Raw genomic sequence first — 27343 nt, forward strand, 5'->3', positions numbered from 1 at the left:
CTTTCCTGCCATAGGAACGACAGCTCTATATGCTTCTATTGCACTGGCCAGAGTTTTAAATAGTCAATAAAAATTGTAAAAGAAAAGACCTATTAAAATTAACATTATCACAACCACCAATTAACAATACATTTTTTAAGTTTTTTTTTTTTTTTTTTTAAACTGTATGTGTATCCATGCATGTGAGTGCTCTAGTGTACAGGCAGAGGTCAGAAGACAACTGTGGGAGTTGGTTGGTTTCCCTCTGTCCACCACAGACAGAGATCACTGGGACTGAACTCAGATTGTCAACTGCAGTTGCCTACTTAGTCATCTCACTATTTCTATTTTTTCATATTATATTGTTTTAATTTCTCTAAGTGTGAGTATGGCATGGAGGCTAGAGGACAACTTTCCCAGGAATTGGTTCCCTTCTACCATGTGAATCATTGAAGATGGAGCAAGGTCAGCTTGGTGTCAAATATCTTCACCTATTGAGCAGTCTCTCACCTTTCCAATAATGAGTACTGTTACATTCAGAAATCATCATAATCCTAATTTTAACACATTTTATAAAGAAAAAAATCTTAGTTGTAAATAAATATCTAAATAAAATAAATTTCTTAGCTGCACATTAAATACTTCAATTCTACAAGTTCTAAGTTGATGTGCAGATACATTTATTCAGTTGGAATCAAAAGGAGACATAACTAAAAACCAAGGCTTAGTCCAAAGAATACAACAAAGTTTACTGGAAGCGTCCAGTAGCACTAAAGAATTAAAAATTAAATTCTAGTTGAATGAACATTAGCTCTTCATTTACAAATAAATCATTTATATGGTTTTTAATTCAGTGGCTGAGGTTAAAAGGATGTAGCAGCACACCCAGTGTTTGTAAATAACCTTTAAAAATTTAGACATTCTTTCTCCTTATACAAACCTGGGTTCTTAATATTCTTAGTTGAACTATCCCTTCATTTTCTTCTTCCCTCATTCTTTCTGTAGTGAGCTGCAAACGTCCAATCAAATTGATTTTTCCTCTTTTTTGGACTTTTGCGTTTTTTCTGCAAAAAAAAAATATGAAAATATTAAGCATCTAATTACAGGACCATGTCAGAAGTTAGAACTATTTTAAAAAACAAAAAATAACATATAATACTCCTTAAAGGGTAAGTAACAACCAGGACATACAGCTTCCCTATAAGCAATCCCCAGGCTTGTTATGGGGGAGGGAGGGCACCTGTCTATAATTACCTGTAATTCTAACTGAGGCAACAACCTATTTCAAGCAAAAATTTAAGAAGTCCTTTGATTCCTTCAAACAAGATATAGCCTCTGCTGACCAGTAACTGCATTCCTCAACAAACTACAATGCCATGAAACAAAAATAATTAAAGATGAGAGAGTTTTATTCAGTATTATCTGACTGAGTCTTCAGATTAAACAGCTCTGCTGGATAAGGTTGTTCTATTCCACCCACTCAACATTCTGGTCTCAAATATGTTTTAAAATAAATAAACAAATAAATAAATAAATAAATGAAACAAATCTAGTGATAATACTCAGTTACTATTTTTGACATCACATAAGGCAAATTTAAAATTCAGCATGGTACATTTCTTTTAAATCAACCAACATCAATCTTACATTAGGCTGAACTCCTGGTTCACGGAGAAGAGGGTCCCTTCTGTGAAGTCTTTGGGTGAGTTGACTTGAGGTTCATACAACAAAACTTGCCGTTTAAGCTTGGGAAAAGCTACTAAAGACTGAGGGAGAAAAAAAAAAAAAAAAAAATCAGCATAGTAAATTATACAGAGTGCTAGGAATAACTCTACAATACACACAAGAATGGCTTCTAGAGAAATTTAAATCCAAATTTTTATGTGAACAACTCCATGCACATGACAAAGTAAATGCATAATGAAAGAGGAAAGAAAAGAGCTGGTTCTGAGAAAGACCCAAATGTTCTTTTACTTCATATAGTGAGACAAGGACTGGTCATACAGGACCTGAGGAACTGTCTGCCGGGATAGTCAGCTAATTGCCTCCATTGCTAACAGTTTATTGTGGAATTTGAATTACAGAGTAAACACTAAATGCAATTATAATTAAGAATACCATGGGTACACATTACAAACATTCAAAAGAACTTTGGTTAGACTCCTTAACACACTTAATACCAATTCAATCTCCTTCTCGTTCTTTGGTCCTTTTCTAATTTGGTAATTTGCCTCTTTTTTCTTGGATTATAAATTACTCAACACTGTTCATTTTTTTTTTTTTTAGTTGAAAGTCACATTCAGAGTGTCATGAATTAAAAAATTTACAAAAAGGGAGAAAGAAAGAAAAAGAAATAAAGAGAGAGAGGGAGAGAGGGAGGGAGGGAGGGAGAGAAGGAGGGAAGAAAGGAGGAAGGAAGGAAGGAAGGAAGGAAGGAAGGAAGGAAGGAAGGAAGGAAGGAAGGAAGGAAGGGAGACAGAAAGAGAGAGCAAAAGCAAGCCAGCCATTGAGTAAAGTCTTAGCACTCAGGAAGGCAGAGGCAGGCTGAGTTGAGGAGAACCTGGTCAACAAACTGAGTTCCAGGACAGACAATTATACACTGTCTCAAACAATCCCATACACATTCCCCCAAAAATTTACAGTGGCTTAAGTATGTAGTTCAGTAGTAGAATGCAGGTGTACAAGGCCCTGAATTTAACTCTCAGCACCAAAATTCTAGTTTTATAAGACATTTACATATTCTCAACTATGTGACTATTTTAAAAACAAAATCAAATAAAAGATAACACAAACCCATAAAGTCCTTCTAAGTTCAGCATCAGGGAGTTCCGTTGCAAGTTTTAGATTTTCAAAGCTGATTTTCTCTCTGGGCCTTTGGTTCCATGCAAACAACACAGCCAGCTGAAATGTGGTTACTTCCAAGTCATACTGACCCACTTCATTCTTAAATGTTATCTGTAATAATAAACAATGGGGTTTTAATAAGGAACCAATTTCTTCATGAAGTTTACTCCAATATCTAGTAAAATGTACATGAGAAACCAGAGGGAAAATCAGATTGCTTGTTTCTTCCAAGACCCATTTTTGCTTCCATATAAGTAATAATTTTAGCAGACTTATAAGAATCTCCCAGCTTTCCCTGTAGCTATGTGATTTCATTCTGTTCAATGTATTTGATGTAGAAATAAGAAAATGTTTATCAGTTGCCTTAAAGGAAGGTTCACTTTCTCATTTCCCTTCCCTTTTTCCTAGGACAGAGTTAGTGATCAGATTGGATTCTAAAGTCAAGGTCATTGGTTTGGTAAGTATTTACTGAAACTTGAAAACTACATCCCTAAAACTATGCACAGAGCCACTATTTTTGTTCCAATCCTAATTTATACTAATTTTTACTTTTATTTTGCATGTGTGGATGATCTTTTGCTTGCATATATGCCTATACTGTACATATGTGGTTCCTGTAGAGGTGAAAAAAGGGCATCAGCTCTCTGGGATTGGAGACAGAGACAGTTGCGAGTCCCTGGGACTTGAACATAGGTCTTCTGGAAAAGCATCAGTGTTTTTAACCACTGTGTCATCCCTCCAGACCTCAGTAAACTCTTTGTACCAGCACCCAAATTGGTAACCCATCTACTTACAATTCCATTTGACATGAGATGGTGCCAATGTAATTTTCTACCACTATGATTTTTTTTGTAAAATTCTTCTACCTCAGGTATCAAGTCCTCCAGTTCAGTAGGAAGTGAAACAAAGACTTTTTCAGAGCTTCTAGACCAGGCACCAGCATTCAGAATCTTTATATTAACTGAATCAGCTGCAGGAAGAAAATAATAACTTATAAGTATTTTGACAAGTTAAATTTTACAGAAAATAAACAAGTGCCAGGTAGTAGTGACAGAGGTGCATGCTTTTAATTCCAGCACTTGAGAGCACCATGTGACTTTGAGGCTAGCCTGGTCTACAGAGCAAGGGCCAGGACAGGTTTCAAAGCTACACAGAGAAACACTGTCTCGAAAAACCAAAAAGAAAGAAATAAGGATGAAACTTTTGTTAAAGGGGACTTTTGTGTGAATTTTGTAAAGATCTTTCATATTTACTTTAAATAATTGAAAAAATTTTAAGCTTCAAAATATATTTCCATTTAATTATAGATAATACCTGGTAATGCCAACTTATTATTTTTGTGCATTTCCTTAAAAGCCTGGTTCAAGTCTTCAGATACTTTTATGTCCTGAAACATTCTGGCGAGCTTGTTCACATAATCTGCTGGCATACCAACTTCCTACAAAAATCAAAGAGAAATAATAATTACAAAGTCTGACATTGTAATAGGAAAAAAGACCCTTTTATTTCATGTTCATTGGTATTTTGCTTGCTTGTATGCCTGTGTGAGGGTGTCAAATCCCCTGGAACTGGCATTAAACAGTTGTGAGCTGCCATGTGGTTGCTGAGAATTGAAACTGGGCCTTCTGGAAGAGCAGCTACTGCTCTTAAACTGATGAACCATCTCTCCAGCCCCAGGGAAAAAAAGAATCTTGTTTAATTTTTGAGGTTGTGGGGACTGTACTTAGGGTCATAAAGCACAATAAGCAAGTTCTCTAGCACTAAGCTATCTTAGATGCTTTAATTAAAAACCTTCTCTTCTTGACCAGACTATAATGTAATACCTATTACATTTGATTCTTAGAAAATAAACAAGATAGTTTCCAGTGTGGATGGATTTCCGTTACTGCAATGTGAATAAAATCAGCTCCCAACTCAGCTCAACTCCAGTTGACACCTTTAACACCTCAATCCATAAACCAGGACAAAGATGACAGAAGGACATCCACAAGTGACACAGCTCAGTCACACAATGCCTAAGTGCCTGGGCTTGGTCACTAACCTCAAAAGAACAAACTCCCTGTTTATCCTGGACCTTGATAGATCCTTGACATGTTTCCTTGACTCACAGGCATGTATCACCACTCACAGCTTTTTATAAAATTACAATAGTATTTAGTACCAAAGAAATAGTTAAAAAAAAAAAAAAAAGTTGGTGGCTTGTTACTGGGTACTACTTAAATAAGTTAAAATTGAAAGGGTGAAAATAGAAGTATAACAGTAAAAACAAAGCAGGCTTTAAAAAACAAAAATCACATTAGACTCTGATTTTATACATCTGATCATATATTCTTATAATGAACCTACTCGACATTAATGGTGGCACCAAAACATATTATTTTCACATGCACGTGAAGCATGTGCTGTATAAAAAAGAAAGGAGATGACCAATCAGGCAAGGTGCTTTTGGAAAGAGCCTGAGTTCAATCAATCCTGGGATCCACAAGGTAGAAAGTCTGTCAGCTTTCTCTTACCTCTCATGCCTACCTCCCCACCCCCTACCAATGTAAACAAATGGTTGTACTTACTCTCAGCCACTCTACCATGTTTTCTTCAATCTCACTGTCAGCAGAGATGTCCAATATAAGGCGTCGGGTGAGATGAGCTTTATGATACCTCATGAAAACATCTTTATTTTGTACATATTTAAGTACCAAGAGCTGCAAAGAAGACAAAGTTACTTTAAATTCTTATATTCTCAGCCATTTCTGTCATGTAGACCTTTCTATATTACCCACCAGCCAAGATGTAGAGATTTACAAAAACATAAACAGAGGCGTATTAACTTACACATCTATGAGAATACAAGATAGCAAATGTGAGACTTTCTTTTTGCCTTTCTTTTTTGAGAAAGGGTCTCTCTATGTAGTCTTGAAGTCCTGCAACCAACTCTAGAACAGGTTAGGCTAAAACTCATAGAGCTCTACCTCCTAAGTGCTGAGATTAGAAGTGTGCAGCACCATGCCTCCTTGCACAAATTTTAATAGGTCTTAACAATACTCAAGTGTCATCTATCAGAGGATGAAAGCTAAAGGATCAGAGAAGTAAAGGAGCTGCCATAAGAGAGACCTTAGGCCAAAGGCAATCCTCAAACTGCATCCTCAGACTGATGCCTCTGCAAATCCTCCTGGGACTGATTGCCCATACTGACTGCTCAGACTGCACTGAGCTTCTGTCTCCTCCTCCTCTTTTCTCTGCCCAGCCATGTTACTTTTGACTCTACCTCCCTAGTGTTGGGATTAAAGGCATGTGAGCTCAAGTGCTAGGATCACATTTGTGTGAGTTGTTTCTCTTTTAGACTGGATCAATTCCATGTATCCCAAGGTGGCATTGAACAAAGTGTTACCACAATCCAAGTTCTTCATACTTTATAGAAATGAGATAATACCTTATGGGAAAACTAGTACTTATTTCTCAACCCATCTTAATTCTCTCCTTGTGACACCAATCATCTCCTTAGGTCGTTCTGTCTAACTTGTGTGATGTTTCTCTTATTGTACTCATATCTGCATTCTTGACCTAACCAGTTTACTAACAACTAATCAAGAGGACCACAAAACAAACAAACAAACAAAAAAAAACAAAAAACAATGAAATTTCAGCCACTCTCATTAGTCCCTATCTATCTTGGGCTCTCTCAAAAAGGAGTAAAAAGCTCCACTTGCTTTTTTGTTCTATAATAGAAACAGACTTTAATACCTAATCCATCAAAAAGAAGCCAGTTGTGTTTACTCCTGCACCCAGGAAACAAAACTTAATGTCACCAGATACATGAGTGAGAACAATTCTTAAATTACAAGGATGGAGATTTAACTATTATAGCTCCTATCTAGCATGTTCATGCAAACCTCAATCTCCAACACTATACACAGGCAAGAGCCCACACTTGGGAAAGAGCATGAACACACACAATGAAGAATAAATGATATTTTTCTTTCAGGAAGCTATGGAATAAAACATTCTAGGTACAACTAAATAAATACCTTATGAAAGTTTAACACTGTAAAACTTTATAATGATGTTTACATAGAAATACATATCTCTGTGGAGTGTGTATATGTGCATGATATCTGACACCTGGAATTTTCCACTATTTCTCTGCACTTTTTAAATTTATATTTTATGTGTATGGTTATGTACCACATGCACACCTTGCCTGCGGAGGTCTAAAGAGGATGTCAGATCTCTTAGAACTGGAGTTATAGATGGTTGAAAGCTTGGTCCTTTGAACAAAAACTCAGGACCTCTGCAACAGCAGCCAGTGCTCTTAGTACTGAGCCATCTTTCCAGCCCACCTTATTTTTTGGAGACAGGGTTTCTTACTGAACCTAGAGTTCACTGACTCAACAAGTCTGGCTAGTCAGAAGGCCTTGGTATCCACCTGTTTTCCACTGAATGTTTACCCCCAGTGCTGGGTTACAGATGCTTACCACCATAATCCACTTTTGGCTTTTATTTTATTTTTACTTAATGTGGATCGGTGTTTTGCTATGGCTGTCTGGTCCCTTGGGAACTGACAGCTATGAACTGCCATGTGGATGCTGGAAATTGAGCTCAGGTTCTTTGGCAGAGCTGTTAATTCTCTTAACTACTGGGCCATCTCTCCATACCCTTCAGCTTCTGACTTTTTTACATGAGTGTAGGGGGTGCAAATTCAGGTCCTCATGCTTATAAAGCAAGCACTTTACTCCACTGTCTACTCTTCCTTCACGTGAGGACAACACTGCCTTGGAAAAGAATCCTCATGTTCTCCTTACTGGCATAGCTAAAACTTAGAGAAAAGAAGGCATGCCCATTCCTGTGTAGTATTCTAAAGTCAGAAATGGGACAGTCCAAGTGTTCCTATGTCCCATTTTAATCCTTCAAACATATGCTTCATGCCTTGCCTAGGTATGCCCCAAAGCATGCCTGCTATATTTCTTTCCTGGTAATACTTACTGAATTGCGCATGCTCTGGACTATGCCTGATCTTGATGTGTTTTCCTATATGGATGTACACAGTTCCTCATATATAACATCTCAATACTTCCTTTGTTGGATTCAACTGTTTCTCCTTACCAATCTTTACTAAAAGCAGGCTGGGTTAGGCTCAAAAACCTAAAAATCTGTACTTACCACTTCTTTAAGCTTTGCTTCAATCTCCTCGGAGGTTAGTTTTTTGCTTAATGGTGTTTTCCTTAATAGCATATCACAGTAATTGGCAAGCAACTCAGGGCACTTTGATTCAGGTTGAGTTTTCAACCCCACTCTATAAAACAAAAGCAGATGTCCTTTACTGCAATCACCTAAACATCTGCTTCTAAAATGATTTTTCTTTATCTCCACAGCACTGGTGATGAGCTGGCAAGGGCACCATGAAGGGAAAATTAGGAGGACACCATTTGCTCTGCAGTGGGAGGAGATGCTCAGTGTAATTAAAGTATAAAGTGAGCTGATTCAACCTATGCTACAGCTGTGGAAAGGATCAACCTCCAAATGGTTAACCACTACATTTAAGAAATGTCAGCCAATCAGTACTGGTGCACACCTTTAATTCCATCCAACACTTGGGAGCCAAAGGCAAAGGGATCTCTGTGAGTCTGAGGACAGTCTGGTCTACAGAGCAAATTTCAGGACATGAAGAAAGCCCATCTCAGAAATGTCCTTCTTTGTTCAAATGAAAGCACGGACAGTTCCGTCACTCTAAGGCAGAGAGATCACCAAAAGCTGGGGAACTCCCTGGCCTGTGAGTTTCAATCCTTCTGCTAAAAGGCTGCTTATGCAGCTCTGTAGGATTAGAACTTCTCTTCCAGCATTCATCTGATTATTTCAGTTCTTCTCAGCAGAAGCATTGGCCTACCACCACACACTTCATTCCTTCTCACAGATGAATGTCCAATATACCATGGATGCTACTCAGGTTTATTCTGTGTGGCAAATTAATTTTGATGGGCAATACTATTGCATGGAGAAACACCTGTGTTAGTAAAGCATCCTAATGGATTTGTCTGTGAGGGTGTTTCCATTGTAGAGAAGTGGCCTTACTGGATGAGGTAGACATGGATATTCAGACAGCTATGTCTTCCATGGCCCATTCCTGACAGTTCTCTACTGTTTCTTAGTGTCATGAAGGAAGATGCTCTTACAACCTCCCTGTCATGATGCACTGACAAAATACAAAAAAAATTTTTATTTATTTTTTTTCATTCATTATTTTTGAGGCATCAACCTCAAGATCCTGTATCCTAGAAAAAACACAGAACTTCAGAGTTGGAATTAAGAAGCTCTGTAGCCAAACTTTCTTAAAATTCAAGCCAGGTATGGTGGCACAAGCCTTTTATCCTAGCACTGGTAGAGGAATGAGGCTTTTTGTAGGCAGGTCAGCCTATTCTAGGCCAACCAGGGATACATAGTGAGACAAAAATCAAAAATATTAAGAAGGTTATGGAGCTTATAGGTGGTACAATGGTTAAGGACACTGTCTGCTCTTCCAACTGATCCAGGTTTGGTTGTCAGCACCCACATGGTGGCTCACAAACAGCTGTAAATCTAGTTCCAGGGGACACAACACAAAGCTGTCTTCTGACTTCCATGGAAACCAGGCACACAAATGGTGTACTTACATAAATATAGGCAAACACGCGCGCGCGCGCGCGCGCACACACACACACACACACATTAAAACAAAAAAAAAAAAAACAAGGGTAAAGGATATAGCTCAGTTTAGGTAGAATATTTACTTGGCATATATAAAGTCATGAGTTCAATTCCCAACACTGAATAAACCAGGCTTGGGGAGGAGGGCTGAATCTGTGATCCCAGCACTCAGGAGAAGAGACAGGAAGATTAGCAGTCTTTTAAGCTCTTTCTTGTCTACACAGGGGGTTTGAGAGTATCCTGGACCAGAGAGACATTGTCTCAAAAATAAAACAATACCAACAATTAGAACTGAATACCAAACACAAGAAAAGACCAAACTTAATAGGGAAACCAGAGCACCTTGCTCACCCAGTAAGCCAGTGATGTGTATCATAGTCCCCCAAAGAATTATTTTTAAAAAATAGTTTAAAAGATTACCCTTTCTGCTTCAAAGGTAACTCAAGTTTAAATATGGTAGCATCATTAACAACTGCTTTATATGCCTGCAAAAAAAAAAAAAAAATTTTTTTTTTTGAAACAGAATGCAGAATGACATTTAATATTAAAAATATATAAATTACATGTTTAAAACAATTAAGATGAACAAGGTATTTTCTCAGTTCTGCTGTAACTGGATGAAGGCTGCAAAATTAAATACATAGTCTATTATTACCAAATTATATCTCCAGCTCAACTTTTACTTTACTGGTACTCAATACTTGAAAAGTTATTTTTGCTATGGTGGGGATAGGCACTGGCAGTGCATGTATGCTAAGACAGGGGGCACTCCTCTTTATATTAAGAGTTCTAAAGAAAACTCGGGCCAACATTCCCATTCCAGGGAGCATTCCCAACAAATGATATGCTCTCCCATTTCACTGAGAAAACTGAAATGTTAGAAAATGCAATATAAATGCTCCATGGGAAGCAAACAAAAGCAACTCTCACGGAAGCTCTACCAAAGGATGGAGGAGAAGCATCAACTCTGGGTTGCAGAGGTGCCTCATAGGTAAAGGTGGGCTGCTAAGCCTGATGCCCTCATTTTCTATACTCAAAACAGGGTTTCTCTGTGTAACTGTTTGGGCTGTCCTGGAACTTGCTTTATAGACCAGGCTGACCTCAAACTCTGCCTGACTCTGCCTCCCCAGTACTGGGATTAAAGGAGTGTGGCACCACCTCCAGCTTGATGCCCTCATTTTGAGAGAACCATGTCTTGGAAGTTGTCCATTGACTTCTCCATTTACAGATAGCTTGGCATATACACCCTCACTTGGAATGAGCATATAGAGAGCAGCAGTGTAGTAAGGAAGGAGAATAAATAAAAATTTAATTATCAGGAACCTTCAAAACAAAGGGACAACATTCCTGGAAAACTAAGGAGAGAGCAGCTTCCTAGTTCAATTCTAGACCACAAGTGTAGCTGAGACTTTCAGAAAGAAATACTAAATTGGATGTAATGAATATCACTACTATCTACTATAGAAAATCAGGTTAGCAGCATGATGCCACTGTTCATTAGGTCAACTGTAATAGTGGTACCTTTTATACAAAAGGTCCACAGAGAAATATTACCTTATCTCTTGCAGTAAGGAAACGAGGATCATCTTGAAAAGCTTCTTTGACCAGTTTACTAAATCTATTAAATAGAGTAAGTAATTGCTCCACATACTTCTCAGAGTCCTGGAAACAAAATATTTTATATTTCAGCTTTTAAAAGGAAAAAAAACCCAAAAAACAGGAACAATAAATACTATTCTGAAGGGTGATCCTAATCAGTCTTGAGTTAACTAGTGGCTAGCTCCAACCCTATGGTCTTTAAGGCAAGCCTTACTGGTCAGAACACACACACACAAAAAAAAAAATCACAACACTATTTAAATAAAGACAAAAGCATTTCCCTTAAAAGTGGATGATATTCCAAATTACTGCTCCAATCACAACTACAACATGATTTTGGAAGTATATGAGTCACTAGCATTGAAGGGACTTACAGTAGTGATGGTTTCAGCAGCAGCCACCATGTCTGCTAGGCCAGCACTAATGATGTGTTCCTCCAAATCCTTCAACATTGGCTCTATCCCATTAGGAACTTTGTCCATCAATGAAAACATCAGATGTAACTCTGAAAGAACACAACACACTCATGTACTTACTTTATCCATTAAATTAAATGATTAATGTCCATGGCCTTTTTGTTTTTTGATAGGTTCTCACGAGGTAGCCCTAGCTGGCTTTGAACTCACTATAAGGAACAGGATAGCCTCAAATTCATAGAAACCTGCCTACTGTTGCCTTCCAATGAGACACTACAAACAGTTATATCTTCAGTAATAATACTGGGGAGTTTGAAATATATTATTAGTGTCGGTGGCTATAATTTGTTTAGGAATGAAAATAGTGTATTTAAAAATCTAATTAAAAGTGATCTTTTATTGCCAAGGAAACACCACGTAACCTCCAATAAAATGAATGTTTTTATATAAAACAAAAACAAAAAAGCTGCTGGATGTAGAGGCAGACAGGATAATTCACAGATACTCTAGAGTAAAGCAGGTTCTGAGTCAGCCTGAGCTACATAGTAAGATGATATATCATGGGGGAGAGGGAGAATACAAAGTTTCACAGAAGACGAGTAAGTGCAATGTTAAAAGGACTAAAAACAAAAATTATATAAATGTATTAGTTAACATAAAATTGTGTTCATAAAATTTAGAAAGCATTTAACTGACATTCACAAAGCCTTACTTCACTGTACTAATAACTAAATGAAATGTTCTGCTGAATTCTGTATGGATGTAAATGTTTAGGTCAGTACTATGTCTACAAATCTGGTACACATGGAAGAGGTCAAAGCCATTCTGAACTGCATGGCAGTGCTGGCCCTACCTAGGCCACATGGGACACTGACTCAAAAGCCAAATTCTGAGGTTAAGTAAGTTTAAATAAATCCTTTAATGGTAGCTGCAGATCAGTTGGAAAGATGGTTCAGTAGTTAAGACCTCTGGCTGCTCATCCACAGGTCTTGAATTCAATTCTCAGCAACTATATGCTTACATCCATCTGTAATGAGATCTGATGCCCTCTTCTGGCATGCAGGTGTACATGCAGATAGAGCACCATACATACCACATTAAATAAGTAAAACATAAATAAATAAATGGATCTTGGAGGCTGGACAGATGGCTCAGTGTTTAAAGACACTGACTGTTCTTCCAGGACCGGGGCAATTTCCAGCACCCATATGGCAACTACCAGTGGTTTATAGTTGATCTGACGCCCTCACACAGACTACATACAGGTAAAAGTAGCTACAGACTGCGTTTAAAACACAGACACAGTACCATCTGGACAATGCACATAAAATATTAAAAGTGGTTTCTTTAGGGAAGTAAACCTGAAGTAATTTTTTCTATGTTTATTATATGCCTGCTACTTACCAAAACACATTAAGAAAACAATAATAATGTGGAAAAAGAATAACCCTTTTCCCCCTGGTTTGTGGGGGTTTGTTTGGTTGGTTTTGGTTTTTTGAGACAAAGTTTCTCTCTGTAGCCCTGGCTGTCCTTGGACTCACTCTGTAGACCAGGCTGACCTCAAAATCAGAGATCAGAGATTAAAGGTATGTGCCACCACTGGCCAGAAGGATAAACATTAACATGGAATGTTTAAAGTTTTATACTAAAAATTCTCAGTATCTGTGTGTGTACATACATGAGTGAAAACACGAAACAAGATGAAAGCCAGATGACAATTTTCGGGAGTCAGTTCTTTCCTTCTGTCTTCTGTGCTCTGGAGGTCTAACTCAGGTCATTAAGCCTGCTAAGCCATTTTTATTATTTTACAAAAAGATTCACCAAATCTCTAACTCGCTTTTGTTTTTTTGTTTTTTGTTTTTGTTTTTGGAGGGGGCAGGTTTCTCTATGTAACAGCTCTGGCAGTCCTGGAATTTATTTGTAGACCAGGCTGGCCTCAAGCTAACAGAGATACACCTGTCTCTACCTCCCAGGTCTAAGATTAAAGGCATGCCCAGCAGCTCAATTCTATTCCATACTATCTACAAGTTATATTAGCCTTTAAGAGCATATGTCAACTTTTTCTTGTTTTTGTTTTTTCAAGACAGTGTTTCTCTGTATTGCTTTGGAGGCTGTCCTGGAACTCACTCTGTAGACCAGGCTGGCCCTGAACTCAAAGAGATCCACCTGCCTCTGCCTCCTGAGTGCTAGGATTAAAGGCATGTGCCACCAACGGCCAGCCATATGTCAAAAGCCTTCCAAAACAAGTAAGTTTTGGTATAAAGAGGAAGAAATTCACCCCAGTCTGTAAGAATGAACCAACAGCGATTAATTAGGTGACTTTAAGATACTGTGTAGCACAAAAAATAAATGACCCAGAGACTGATACTGGGATTCAAGTTTCCAGCCTACAATGAGAAAAGCAAAGAAAGCAGACAACCACCAGCTCTTATCTAAGCCTCAGGCTCAGACCGAAGGGGTGACCTCAAACTGCTACCAACTCCCCTGCTCCTCAGATTCACTGACTATGTTCTCCTCAAGTTGGCTACAGATTCCTGAGACTGAGAGTCAGCTCTGAGACCTTGCTCCCTAATGTTGGGATCAAAGGTGTGTGATCAAGGTCCTGGGATCATGGTGGCCTTGAACTAACAGAACTCCATCTACCTCTTAATCCTGAGTCCTGTCTGATCTCTATAGCTCCAGGCTGGCTTTGCTTTCTGAATCTTCAGGCAAACTTTAATAAATCACAAACAATGATACACTCTTAAAAGGTATTTTATCTTTCTGTGATATTTTACCTACTTTCAGTTTCATTTCGTTTGATCATGCCTTGGCATTCTGCTAAAATAGTCTCTTTAAATGACGTCACCAGCGCATTTACACAGCATTCCATGAGCTGAAAAACAGCAAAAACAACAGCTAGTAAGCATTACAGAATACTCACAAATCAAATCATACTGGTTAAACAGTAAGAAAAAGGGCATGAGGGAGGGAGAGGGAACAGAGATCAACATGTAATATTAAAAAAAAATTTAAAAGAACAAGGGCATGAGGGATTACTTCGTGTGGGATTACTGTTAATACTTGTATGAATGAGTAACACCCACAATATTTTACTTAGGTTCTCCTTCAAATGTAATTTTCCAACAAGACAGAAAGAAAATTAAAAATATACAAAAATCCAAAACAAAATGAACTTTGGTTAGCTCCTCCTACCTGATGAAATTTGTATTAGAATTGTAATTCTCCATATGATTCAAAATAATACATTCTACAAACTACAGTGTGGTATCTAGAGTAAATGGTTATCTAGTGCTTTCAGAAGACAAGTAAGTAATAGCTGGTGCCTGTTCAGAACAAGGTGACTAACAGGTAAGGGAGATAAACTAATTATATATTATCCTCCTGGGCTTGCAGAGATGGCTCAGCAGTTGAAATGGTACTTGTCACTGTTGCTGAAGTCCAGGGTTTAATTCCCAGCACCCACAGAAGGGCTACAACAGTCTGTATTTATGTTAATATACTGCATGTCAGAAGAGGGCACCAGGTCCCCTGTAATTGGAGTTAAAGATGGCTGTGTGTCACTCATGAATTCACTGGGGACCAAACCTAGGTCCTCAACAAGAACAGTTAGTACTCTGAACCATCTCTCTCCAAACCCACACTCAACACTTAACCTACCCCAATGAAATCTGACTAAAAACAGGTAAGTTTAATCATATAAAACTAATGGAGAAACAAAAATTCAAGCTTGCACAGACAGCTCTATTTAAATAACCTTACCTCTAGTCACTTAATGTTTTCTATTTCAATAAATTTGCACATAAGTATGTTGTTACTTACTGGCAACCCAGAATTTCAGATTCCAAAAAATCTAGCTTATTAATTTTCAAAATATAGACAGGCTTAAAGGATATGACTTTTTAAAATGTCATAGAACAATACATCAGGTCTGCTGGCAAACATCTTAAATCCCAGCACTTAGGAAGCAGGTGGATCTCTGTGAGTTCTGCCCAGCCAGTGCTACACAGTAAGATCCCATCTCCAAAACCAAGAAAGTCATAGAATAGCATACATAATAAAAGAAAGAAAACAACCACAGAATATATCACATTACTTCATATAACTTTTGTTTCCAGTATGTAAATATAAATTGTAAACACAGATACATAAAGCATTAAACATATATATGAAATACACATACATACATCACACATACACACACACACCCATCCATCCTTACATACAAGAATATAAAGAGGGAGATCAAGTTGAAAACACAACTGTACAGAGATCGGTAACTGCCTCAATGAAAGGAATCAGGTTGTTGAAGCAGTTTCTAGTTTGAAACATTCAACAAATACTTCTACCAAGCACCTACTATTTTATTTTATTATTATTTTTTTTTTAATCAGTCTCTTGCTGATTATTCTACCATAGATTAAGATAAAACAAGGGTGCCTGACCAGGGACAGCCAGGGGTAAGATACTGCAGGGCAGGAAGCATCTGGTAGAAGACACAGAGGTCAGATAGCATGTGGCCTGGGGAACACCAAGAGAGCAGGGCTCAGAGGCTGCTAAGTTGTGAGTAAAGCCCCATCAGAAGTTGGGTTTCTCCAAAGGGCCCTGCCTCAGCCTAGTCACGCCAAACCCCAGAAAGGATTCACACTGCATCCTGGCAAAAGGCTTCAACCCAGGAGATAGTTCTGTTTGAAGAAGGCCTTCAATCTAGGATTTGCTGCGGTCCACTGGGGAGTTTGTGGCCATAATATGACAGATGCTCCAAAAAGGTTCAAGCCCAAGAAACTGTTGGCTACATCGCTGTAACCATGGAGAAAGCCACAGAGACTGCTGTTTTCCTGCCATCATGGCTCTTGATCTGAGGGGTACTAGGGGATGGTGGGGCTCTGGGGAGGGTGGGAATGGGTCCCTGACTGTGGGCTTCTTTTTGATCTCTGAATCCTAGACTGGATATACTCCAGAGCAAGGGCCAGTCCCAGAATCCGAGTGAGTGTAGTGTTGAGGACATGGTACCTGACTTAGGTCTCTAAGGAGAAGATCTAAGGCTTGCTGCCTTGGTGTACCAGCTAGGGAGAAGGGAGAAGGTAACTGTGAGCAGGTAAAGGAGGCTGGCAATGCCTGCTAGGCCTGTTAGGAACCCGAGCCTCAGTGGCAGGTACTCCATGGAGCGTTCCAACTTGGCATGCAAGAGGATGGCCTCGCGTCTGGTGAGGCTCCACTCGCCCGAGTTGTCTAGAACGTGGTTGGCCATACCGGCCTTGTCCTTCAGGGGCAGCTGGGCACTGATCCTTGCCTCTGTGTCCTCCCGATTCAGGTTGTTCCGCTTCATCAGCCGTGCCAGCTGTGTCTCTCGGTCACAGTACACGACCACCACCGTGTGTTTCATGTACGTGAGCAGCTTCTTGGTCTCAAACAGGAGGGGGATATCCAGGATCACGTAGCGGTACCCTCGGAGAAAATACTTGAAGGTCTCCATCATCATCGCCTTGCTGATCTCAGGGTGGGTGATGGAGTTGAGTAGCTGCCGACGGTCAGGCTGGTTAAAGATCAGGTCTCCAAGGACCTTGCGGTCGATGTCACCATTCTCCAGCAAGACTTCAGTGCCAAAGGCCTCTACAATACGCCGGTGAGCAAGGTATCCTGGCTGGACGACTTGCCGGGCGATGACATCCACGTCAATCACAGCACAGCCCAGCCCAGCTGTTGGAACACCTGGATGAAGGAGCTCTTGCCTGAGGCAATGCCTCCCGTTAGGCCCACCAGGAACATCTTCCCAGGAGAGAGAGAAGACAGGCAGAGTAGGAGCTGAGAAGCACTGGATACTCAGCACACTTGCCAATGGGCTGCTCCACCAGGCTGGAAAAACCGGGGCTCCGACTCGGCCTTCGCCGCTAGCCCAATCTCAGCTGCGCTTACTGGCTGGCTCGGGGCACAGGCGGGATCCGCGAGCGTCCACCTACTATTTTATTTTTTATGTGTATGAGTGGTTTGCTTGCACGCGTATCTGTGTACCACTCCCATGCCTAATACACAAGGAGGCCAGAAAAGGGCATCAAATCCCCTCCAACTGAAGCTAGTAAGTAAGCTGACATGTGGGTCCTCTAGAAAAGCAGCCAATGCTCCTTCAACCCTCACAAGAAATCAATAGTCTTATAAAGCAGTCAAAGCAGTCATTTAATATATGAAGACATGAACTGAGTGAGATAATGGAAGGATCCTAGCAAATGGAAATGAAGGCAGCCATATCAAGATTCATTGTCATCCTCAACTACACAGCAAGTTAAGAGGTTAGCATCCAATAAGTGAGACCCTGTCTCAGAAGGGAGGTAGGAGACAAAAGAGAGGCTAAAGTACTTGCATAATACAACACTGCACAGGTAACTCCCAAGGATTGATGCCATAGCTGAAAGCAGGAATAGGATTGCGTGACCTCCAACTCTCCTCGATACATTAACAGAGCACCTCTATACTTGGGGTGGAAGTTCAGAACAGAATCATTATCTTAAGCAACAAAAAAGGGCACACCTAGCACTGGGGAAGCATGGTAGGTGAATCTCTGAGTTTAAGGTCAGCCTGGTCTACAAAGCAAGTTCTAGACAGCCAGGACGATAGAGACAAAGCATTTTCAAAGATTACTAACATAAATCCGAGAGAAAAAAAAATAAGCAAGACTAATTACAAAAAGAAGAAACATTCCTTTTTGGAGGAGAGTGACACTTGCTGAATATTACCAATCAATCTACTCATATAGTCCAAACTGCTCTTTGAACTCAAGGTCCAGAAGTATATGCCACTTTATCCAGCTATATTGAATAATTATTCAATATTAAGTATGAATATAGACAAAGGACAGATTCTGAAGGGCTATGCATTAGGAATAGGGATATTTTTTTTTCTTTTTTTGATATTTGGACACAAGTCTGTGAAACCTTGACTGTCCTGAAACTCACTATGTAGAACAGGCTGATCTGATCACAAAACTCCACCTGCCTCTGACTGCCAAGTGTTGGGCTTAAATAACTGGCTCTTAATAAAGAGTTAAAGTATCATCAAAAAATAGTAAGATGGGCAGTGGTGGCACATCTTTAAACCCAACACTTGGGAGGCAGAGGCAGGTGGATTTCTGTGAGTCCAAGGCCAGCCTAGTCTACAAAGGAAGTTCCAAAAACAAAAATAAAAAAGGAGGCATTTAGGATATCACAACAAACCCTTCTTATAAGAAACTAGCTGAGTGCACACACCTTTAATCCCAGCACTCAGAAGGCAGAGTTCTGTGAGTTCGAGGTCAGCCTGGTCAGTCTCCAAAGCAATACAGAGAAACCCTGTCTCAAAAAACCAAAAGGAAAGAAAGAGGGAGGGAGAGAGACTATAAAGAATGAAAAATGGCTCTAGAAAACTAGACAGGTACACTACAGTGTATTTATACTATGTTACAGTACAATGATTAGTATATACATATATATATATAAAACATCAAAAGCTTCTTTTAAAAATGAGTACAGAAAGGAAGAGAACAGAGGAGAGAGGGAAGGAAAGAGGCAAAGAAAAGAAGAAAATGAGTATAGTAAATAAAATGAGACTGTAGAATATGGAGTTAGCATATTCACTATGCCATTACTTCTCAATTAATAAACATGAGGGCCAGGGACTGGGTCAGTGGCAGAGTGTTTGCCTAGCATTCATGAAGGTACAGGTTTGATCCTCAGCACCACTAGAAAAAAATATATATATAAAAGCTGTGTTTGAGGTTAGGGGTGCTACAGAGCCTGATGACTGAGTTTGATTCTTAGAACCCATATGGTAGAAAGTGGAATCCAATTCCTGCAAACCATCGTGACCTCCACATGCACTACCCCACCCCCACACAAATAAACATAATGAAAAGCATTAACTATAAAAACTCATTATTGAGGAATCACAATTAGAAAACCATTTTCACCAGGCAAGGATTGCTTCAAATAAGTCTCATCCTTCTACCATGTGCATCCTAAGGACTGAACTTGTCAGTAGGCTACTTTCCAGCTCAGGATTCTGTTTTAACAATATCAAAAGTCCCTCAACCTAACAAGGACATTGTTAATGTAATCATGAGTTAATTCACTTTATGTATGACAAGCTATTTTCAAAAGCAATTTGGTTTCTCCACCTCAAGATTTTTTTTTTCTACCACTGTAACTAGAAGCATCCACTGCCATGTTTAAACTGCACAACCATGACCATCAGTCATTATGTTCTGTGTGGGGATTTTGGGTGATAGGGAATGAACCCAAGGACTTTTTTTTTTTTGGGGGGGTGGGGTTCCAGACAGAGTTTCTCTGTATAACAGCCATGGTTGTCCTGGAACTCATTCTGTAGACCAAGCTGGCCTGGAACTCAGAGTGCAGGGATTAAAAGTGGGCCCCACCACTGCCTGGATGCACTTTTTATTTAGACTTAGTTGTTCTGTAACAATGTAATTCACTTTGCTTAACAAGTGCTGTGCCCACTAAGCCACCTCACCAGGCCATTGAGTAATTCTGATCATGGTGTACCTGTTTTAAAAATATACAATGGCCTTGTCTTCTGAAAAAAGACCAAGTCTGACTACAATTTTCTATAAAAAATTTTCTATAAACAACCACTAAATTAGCTTTCAACTTTTCACTTTTCCTTGTATGAAAATTGCTTTAATTACTAAAATCCATATAAACTACCAATCATGAAAGAGTAGCCTTCTCGAAGAAAAAACAGGGTGAAAGATTCTACTGGGTGTGTATTTGTTGCAAGAACAAAATGACTATCAATCAAGGTGGAAGAATTTAAAAAAAAAAAAACAAGTCATGAGTATACCACCACTGATAAAGCCAGTCTTTTTAGATATGTGTAGAACATGTGATTTTTGGCAGAAATAAATATACTTACAGAACATGACTAAAGCATAAATACTATATATTTCACTCACAGTAAAGACTAGAAAGTTCAGAATAAATAAGATGCCTTTGCAGATGTATTTTTTCACTGGGAGAGCATTATAACCAATTACTAATACTAGTTAGTTAAAGTGTGACAAGCTGGAGAGCAGGCTCAGCAGTTGTGAGCACTGACTGCTCTTCCAGAGAATTTAGGTTTGATTCACAGCACCCACATGGTGACTCACAACCACCCCTAACTCCAGTTCCAGGCATCTTTCCACCTTCACAGGGACCATACATACGGTGCACATACAGACATGCAGGCAAACTACTCAAACAAAAGAGGTGATGTCACTAGTGTCTGCATTTGTCATCCCTGTGCTACAGGACTTTAGATAATCCCAGAAAGTACACAATCACATTACTTACTGCTTCAACAGAGTTACATTCTCGTCTTGTTTCTAAGTAACGGAGTGCTCTTTTTTCTTCTTCTTTTAATTTAGCATCTGCCTGTCCAGAAGCAAAATAGCAATCATTTTAAGAATACCATGAAACTAGCTGAAACTATGAAATGCACTGAATTCTGACTTACATATTTCATGTAATTCTGCACACCATTTTGCTGTAAATATGAGGGTGCCTGTGTTCTATAAAATCTCTCTGTTGAGTCCAAGTAAGCCTTCTCAAAATTATCCCTATAGATCTGAAGCTTGTCCTCGGAATTAGAACAGAGGTTAACTGAAACACAGAAAATAAAGTTGTTTTAAATTTTTGACTATGACAGATGAGTAACATAATGAAGTACAGTTATTGATCATAGCACAGAGCAGTAAACTAACAAATATAGTCATGTGCAATACTTTTTTTTTTAAAAGACTGCCTTCTAAACTGATGATCAACAAGCCATCCATAGAACAGATGGCATTTGAATGGAATTTTCAGGAGTAAAAGAGGATTTCCAAAGTAAGGATAAGAAAACCAATACCTAGGGGAGGTGGCACACACCTTTAATCCCAGCACTAGTGAGGCAGAGGCAGGCGGATCCCTGTGAATTCAAGGCCAGCCTGGTCTACACAGCTAGGTCCAAGACAGCCAAGACTGGTACACAGAAAAACCCTGTTTCAAAAACAAACACAAAAACCACTTTGCTTGAGAAAAAAAAAAAAAAAAAAACAAAAACAAAAAGCCATTACCCAGAAGCACAAATGTACTGACCAAGCTGCCTAATAGGATAAGTGAAGAAAAGTGTACAATAAACCTCAAATCTGAGTTTAGCATGAGATGCCCCTGAAATGGCAGGAAGTAGACAGCTCATGTGATGGTTCACAGGTAAAGGCACTTGCTGCCAAGCCTCATGGCTTGAATTCAATCCCTGAGACCCACATGGAACAAATGATATACACAAACACACCCAGAGAGATCACAGCACACACATGTCCACACACAAATAAACACAAAATAAAAACAGGGCTATAGTTCATTAGCAGAGTGAAGGCATAGCATGTATGAGGCCTAGATTAATTTTCAGGGAGAAAAAAATTAAGATCGTTTCTGTGGGAGCTTCATAGTGACTCCATCTTGACTTAAGGTCAAAAGAGTTAAAGCTTTTTCCTGCTCAAGGCCAAATAACAGGAAGTTTGACTAATGACATGATTACTAGATATTCTAAGAATTAAGGAGGCGATTGCATTTTTTTGTTCCTTGTATCATAGTAAGTCTTTTGCCCTCTCCTTTTGCTTTGGGTATAAAAGGGATATGAGAAACAAATTCGGGGCTGTGCAGTATTCATTGAGACCCCTCCCAATTCTATCTTCTGTAGTTTGTCTTTCTCAATCCTCACTCCCCTCAACAGGTCAGCTGGTCCTTACAAATTCCAAAAATCTAGATGTGGAATTTAAAGAGCTCTAAAACAGTGGCAGCTGAAATAAAAAGGAACAATTTCAAAGCTAATAATAATGATAAGCTAAAGACTTAACAAAAGAAAAGCAATAGGGGAATCCATTTAAAAATGACTAACTAAAAGGTTATTAATTCAACAAATATTAAAATAAAAAAGTATATGGTACAAGAAGTAGATTTGAGTCTGGCATAACTATAATAACCTAAAATTTCTAGGAGGAAAAACATGATTATAAAAGTTGAGAACATACCATAGGACTCTCGTACTCCGATGACCAGCTGAGAATCAAAAGCTTCCCCTAATCTCTCAGCATGCACCAGCTTCATCGCACTATCCTGGAGTCTGTTTTTTATATTTGAAAAAATTGACTCATTCCACGTATCAAGCATGAGCTGGGAAAGTAAGAAAATACATCATCACTTGTGGTTCTTAACATGTTAAATATCACACAAAAGTTTCAGTACAAATGGTGGAAAAGGAAACCCTAGGTCCAGCACTCAGGAGGCAAAGGTAGGCTGATTTCTGTGAGTTCAAGGCAAGCCTGGTCTAAAGATCAAATTCCAGGACTAGACTCCAAACTTACAGAGAAACCCTGTCTCAAAAGCAGAAAATAAATAAATAAATCAGAAACAAACAAATGCTTCAGAATAGAATTTGGATCATAGCTCTGATATTTATTTGCTTCCCAATGCTTAAAATACTAACCCAAATTTCTGTTGTTATAAAAAAAATTAAATATGGTAACACACAGAAAACTATGTTTAGAATACTCACATGCATGCTTGGAATACTGATCTTAATAAAAACATGTGCCCATCTACCTACTAGCTGTCTATCAAAATACACTGGTAAACAAAGATGCTTCCAGTAACTTTGTCAGACATTTATTAAAAACAATACAAACAGTAATAAGGCTTAACAATTCTTTACCTCTCACCCTGTACCTAGGACTGAGCAATTTATCACCAAATCCTCAAGTACAAACTACCATGATCTAGCCGGGTGGTACACGCCTTTAATCCAGCACTCAGGAGGCAGAGGCTGGTGGATCTCTGTGGGTTCGAGGCCAACCTGGTCTGTAGAGCTAGTTCCAGGACAGCCAAGGCTACACAGAAACCCTGTCTCCAAAAACAACAAAAAAAAAAAAACAAGAAACTACCATGATCACCTGTTTATATGTGAGAACAGGGACCCAGAGGCAACACTAACACGCTCAGATCTTAATACAACCAATATGATCCCAGCATGAACAATCATTTTGCTCAGTAAGCCCCATGGCAAATTAAAAAACAAACAAACAAACAAACAAAAAGACAACAACCAAAGGAATAACAACAAACCAAAAATGATGAAAATGGAGGAAAACATTTTTAAAAAGCTTAGAGCTAAAATTTACAAAAGAAAACACATCACTAAAAATAAACAAATGATTAAATAAATAGAAAAGTAGATGGATGGATAGGTGAATAAGTAAGTAAATGAGTTTAAAAAAAAAAAAAAAGTAAATAAGTAAATGATCCTAGCTGGTCAGTGTTGGCACACAGCTTTGATTCTACTACTTGGGAATCAGGGGCAGAATGATCTCTGAGTTCAAGGCATCTCTGGTCTATAGAACTGAGTTGCAGGACAATCACATCTGTTATACAAAGGAACCCTGTCTCAAACAGACAACAAATCCTGAAAGCTAAAAAGAACTGTGTGAAGTAGCAAAGCCTACATAAATTAAATTAAATAAATTAAATGCCTTCTTCCTGAATAAATTTAGGAAAACAATGGTAAAAGACATACCTTTCTAACAATACTATCTTCCATATTTGACTTTTTATTGCTGCTTTGTTTACCCAACAAAGTAACCTCTAGTTGACAAAAAGGTTTTGGTAAAATATCACACTGTGTGAAGAATTTTCGCCATTCAACAATATATGCCTTTAGCAAAGCTGTGTCATCTTGATGGCTCAGGACACGCTGAAAAACAAAATGTTATCAATTTGAAATACTTAAAATGCCTAGAAAATAAGAACAATACAGAATAAAGCAATAATTTTAAAATAATATGATTTACTGTACAAACTATTTAAGAGAAGAAACTAGCTGGGCATTAGTGGCACACACCTTTGACCCCAGCACTCAGGAGGCAGAGGCAGGTGGATCTCTGAGTTTGAGGCCAACCTGATGTACCAGGACAGACTCCAAAGCAAGACAGAGAAACCCTGTCTCAGAAAACAAAAACAAAAACAAAAAAAACCAAACAAAAAAACAGAGAGAGAGAGAGAGAGCAAGGGAGAGAGAAGAAACTAATCACATGTCCTAACTATTATTAGGCACATTAAATATTCATACCCAAAAACAGTCAAAAATAGCACATGTATACTCAGCAGTAGTGGCCCAGACTTTTAATCCCAGAACTGGGGAGGCAGAGGGAGGTTTATGTCTGAGTTCATAATAGCCTGGTCTACAAAAGCAAGTTCCAGGACAGCCAGGGCTACACAGAGAAACCCTGTCTGGAAAACAACAAAAGTAGTAAATGTTCAGGACCATAAGCTGGTAAAGGATAAACAAACAGTATGCTGTACAGCTACACAACAGAATGGTACACAGCCAAAAAATGGAGCACACATAAGTCTTAGAAAACGAAGACCAGTCATAAAAGGTCAGTTTATGAAATGCCAAGAACACACAAATTCAGAAGTAGAAAATTCATGGTTTACTGGTTAACAGTGTTTGACAGTACAAGTGTTTCTTCAGAAGGTGAGGAAATAGTCTAGAATTAGTGGCGGATACTCTATGAATAAACTAAACCTCTGCAACATACACGTGAAGTGAGGTATTCTGTTCCTTGGTTGTTTGTACCTTCTTTCCTTTTTTTGAGGCATGGTCCCATTATGGGGAGGAGGCTGACTTCCCACACAAATCTGCTCCCTGAGTGCTAGGATTAAAGAAAGGTATGTGTGCTACCACATCCAATTAAGAGTGACTTTTTTTGTTGTTTTGTTTTTGAGACAGGGTTTTCTGGGTAGCTTTGGAGCCCATCCTGGAACTCACTTTGTAGACTAGACTGGCCTCAGATTCAGAGATCCGCCTGCCTTCTCTCTGTCTCCTGAGTACTGGGATTAAAAGCTAGAGCTGCAACCACCACCCAGGTAAGAGAGAATCTGTGAAGATGCTGAATGAAAGTGGTGCTGAGGTCATACGTAGAGCCCAAATACAGCAAAGGCAGCTAGATCTCTTTAGTTCAAGGTCAACCTAATTTATATAATGTATACCAGGATAGCCAGGGCTATGAAAAGAGACTATCTCAAAAAACAAAACAAAACAAAAAACTAGTTTACTAACTGGCCTGGAACTTGCCAAGCAAGCTAGACTGCCTGGCTAGACTCTCAGGGATCTGTCTCTGCATCCCCAATGCTGAGATGACAAATAATTGCCACCATGATAAGCTTATTATTACTGCTATATTTATTTGTGTGTAGAAAATGGTTACATACCACAACATACATATATATATGTGTAGTTGTGTATGTCTGTATTCATGACTGCTGGTGTCCACATAGATTAGAAACATTGGATCCTGGAGTTAGAGGAGCAGTTATAAGTACTTGATATGGGTGCTGGGCACCAAATTTTGGTACTTCGCAAAAGCAATATATGTTCTTAAGCACTGAGCATTCTCTCTAGCACCAGATAGATAGCTTTTAGAAGCAATCCAAGGGGCTAGGCACAGTGGCATACACCTTTAATCCTACCTAGAATTAAAGAGACAAAGGAAGGTAGAACTGAGGGCACAGTGTGAATTTGAACAGCCAGAGCTACAGTGAGACCCTCTCTCAAAAACTACCAACCAACCAAAGCAAACATGCCTAAGGATGAGGGTGCTCACTGATGAGTATATGCTTATTAGCTAAGTATCTGAGGCTTTTAGATGCCAAGCACAAACAATGAAAAAATATAAAATATAGGTGAAAACATGCAAAACTTACTGCCTGTGCTTGCTTAATAAACTCAAGAATATCTTCTTTTAAAGCCTGATGAATTTTTGATGAGCCTTTATCATCCCAAAGACAGACTGCATGTACATCCCTGTAAAATTAAAACAGGTAGGCAAACATCAGTAATAAAACAGGAACAAACAGACAAGCATTCATCTCAAGCTCTACAGTGGTACTGCCCCCCGCCCCCAGAGACCATGGTAAAATAATAGTGCTAAACCCATTCACAAGAACCAAGATATCTCAAAAAGGTAACTGTCTATTATTTCTATTGTTACTGCTTGCTTTTTTGTTGTTGTTGTTTTGTTTTCCTAGACATGGTTTCTCTTTGAAGTCCTGGTTGTCCTAATACTCACTCTGTAGACCAGGCAGGCTACGATAGAACTCAGGAGACCCTCTGCCTCTGCTTCCGGATACTGAGATTAAATGTGTGTGCCACCACCACCTAGCAGTTTTCCTTAATTCTCTATATGTTATACTAAAATCCATTGCAAAATATGTTTATGCCCCCTAACCACTATACCCAAAGCTAATTACTATTAATATTTTCTTAGTCAGGAATGTAGTACATGCCTGTAGTCCCAGCACTGGGAGGCAGAGAGAGGAGGACCAAACAAAGAAAGCTTGCCCAGCCAGCAAATTTAGTTGAACTGGTGAGCTCCAGTAAGTAGAGTAAGTAGAGATATTATTCTCTTCTACCATCTGTTATAACCTTTGATATAAAAGCAGCAGATGAAGGCAAGGCATCCAAAGTCAATCTTTGGCCTCTACATATACATGGGGTACGTGCATACACATGTATTATCACTCACACACACACACACACCATTTCTAGGGAAAAAAAACTCAGGTCCAAATGCTTAACAGCAAGCACTATATATACTGAGTCCCTCTCCTTAATCCATGACTATACATTTACTGTGATTTTCCCCTTCTCTGTTACTACTTGGTAATTGATGTGGTAAGGCTGAGTATGTATAGATATTCCATGTTTTGATGTTTTTTTTTTTTTTTTTTTTTTTTTTTTTTTTTTTTTGTTTAGTTTTTTCAGAC

General features: G+C 38.8%; 2 protein-coding genes and 1 pseudogene across 3 annotated transcripts in view; all 3 read right to left on the bottom strand.

Annotated features, from left to right (window-relative positions):
• Positions 1 to 27343, bottom strand: part of Acat1 (acetyl-CoA acetyltransferase 1) — a 191769-nt gene that overhangs the window by 34341 nt on the left and 130085 nt on the right. The gene's annotated exons all lie outside the window — the stretch shown is intronic.
• Positions 1 to 27343, bottom strand: part of Cul5 (cullin 5) — a 51972-nt gene that overhangs the window by 4460 nt on the left and 20169 nt on the right. For both annotated transcript variants that reach the window (XM_051197476.1, XM_051197477.1), the window contains 16 exons: positions 26282 to 26381; positions 24093 to 24269; positions 22555 to 22696; positions 20997 to 21142; positions 20834 to 20914; positions 14295 to 14388; positions 11472 to 11602; positions 11053 to 11160; positions 9919 to 9983; positions 7978 to 8110; positions 5391 to 5522; positions 4138 to 4261; positions 3618 to 3793; positions 2773 to 2934; positions 1627 to 1745; positions 920 to 1043 (listed from right to left, as the gene is read on the bottom strand). In XM_051197476.1, coding sequence (XP_051053433.1) covers positions 920 to 1043; positions 1627 to 1745; positions 2773 to 2934; positions 3618 to 3793; positions 4138 to 4261; positions 5391 to 5522; positions 7978 to 8110; positions 9919 to 9983; positions 11053 to 11160; positions 11472 to 11602; positions 14295 to 14388; positions 20834 to 20914; positions 20997 to 21142; positions 22555 to 22696; positions 24093 to 24269; positions 26282 to 26381 — 2014 coding nt within the window. The remainder of the gene's footprint in view (positions 1 to 919; positions 1044 to 1626; positions 1746 to 2772; positions 2935 to 3617; positions 3794 to 4137; positions 4262 to 5390; positions 5523 to 7977; positions 8111 to 9918; positions 9984 to 11052; positions 11161 to 11471; positions 11603 to 14294; positions 14389 to 20833; positions 20915 to 20996; positions 21143 to 22554; positions 22697 to 24092; positions 24270 to 26281; positions 26382 to 27343) is intronic.
• Positions 16445 to 17336, bottom strand: LOC127231750 (dephospho-CoA kinase domain-containing protein-like; annotated as a pseudogene).

The sequence above is a fragment of the Phodopus roborovskii genome, unplaced genomic scaffold (assembly GCF_943737965.1).
Source record: "Phodopus roborovskii unplaced genomic scaffold, PHOROB, whole genome shotgun sequence".
NCBI classification, from domain to species: domain Eukaryota; kingdom Metazoa; phylum Chordata; class Mammalia; order Rodentia; family Cricetidae; genus Phodopus; species Phodopus roborovskii.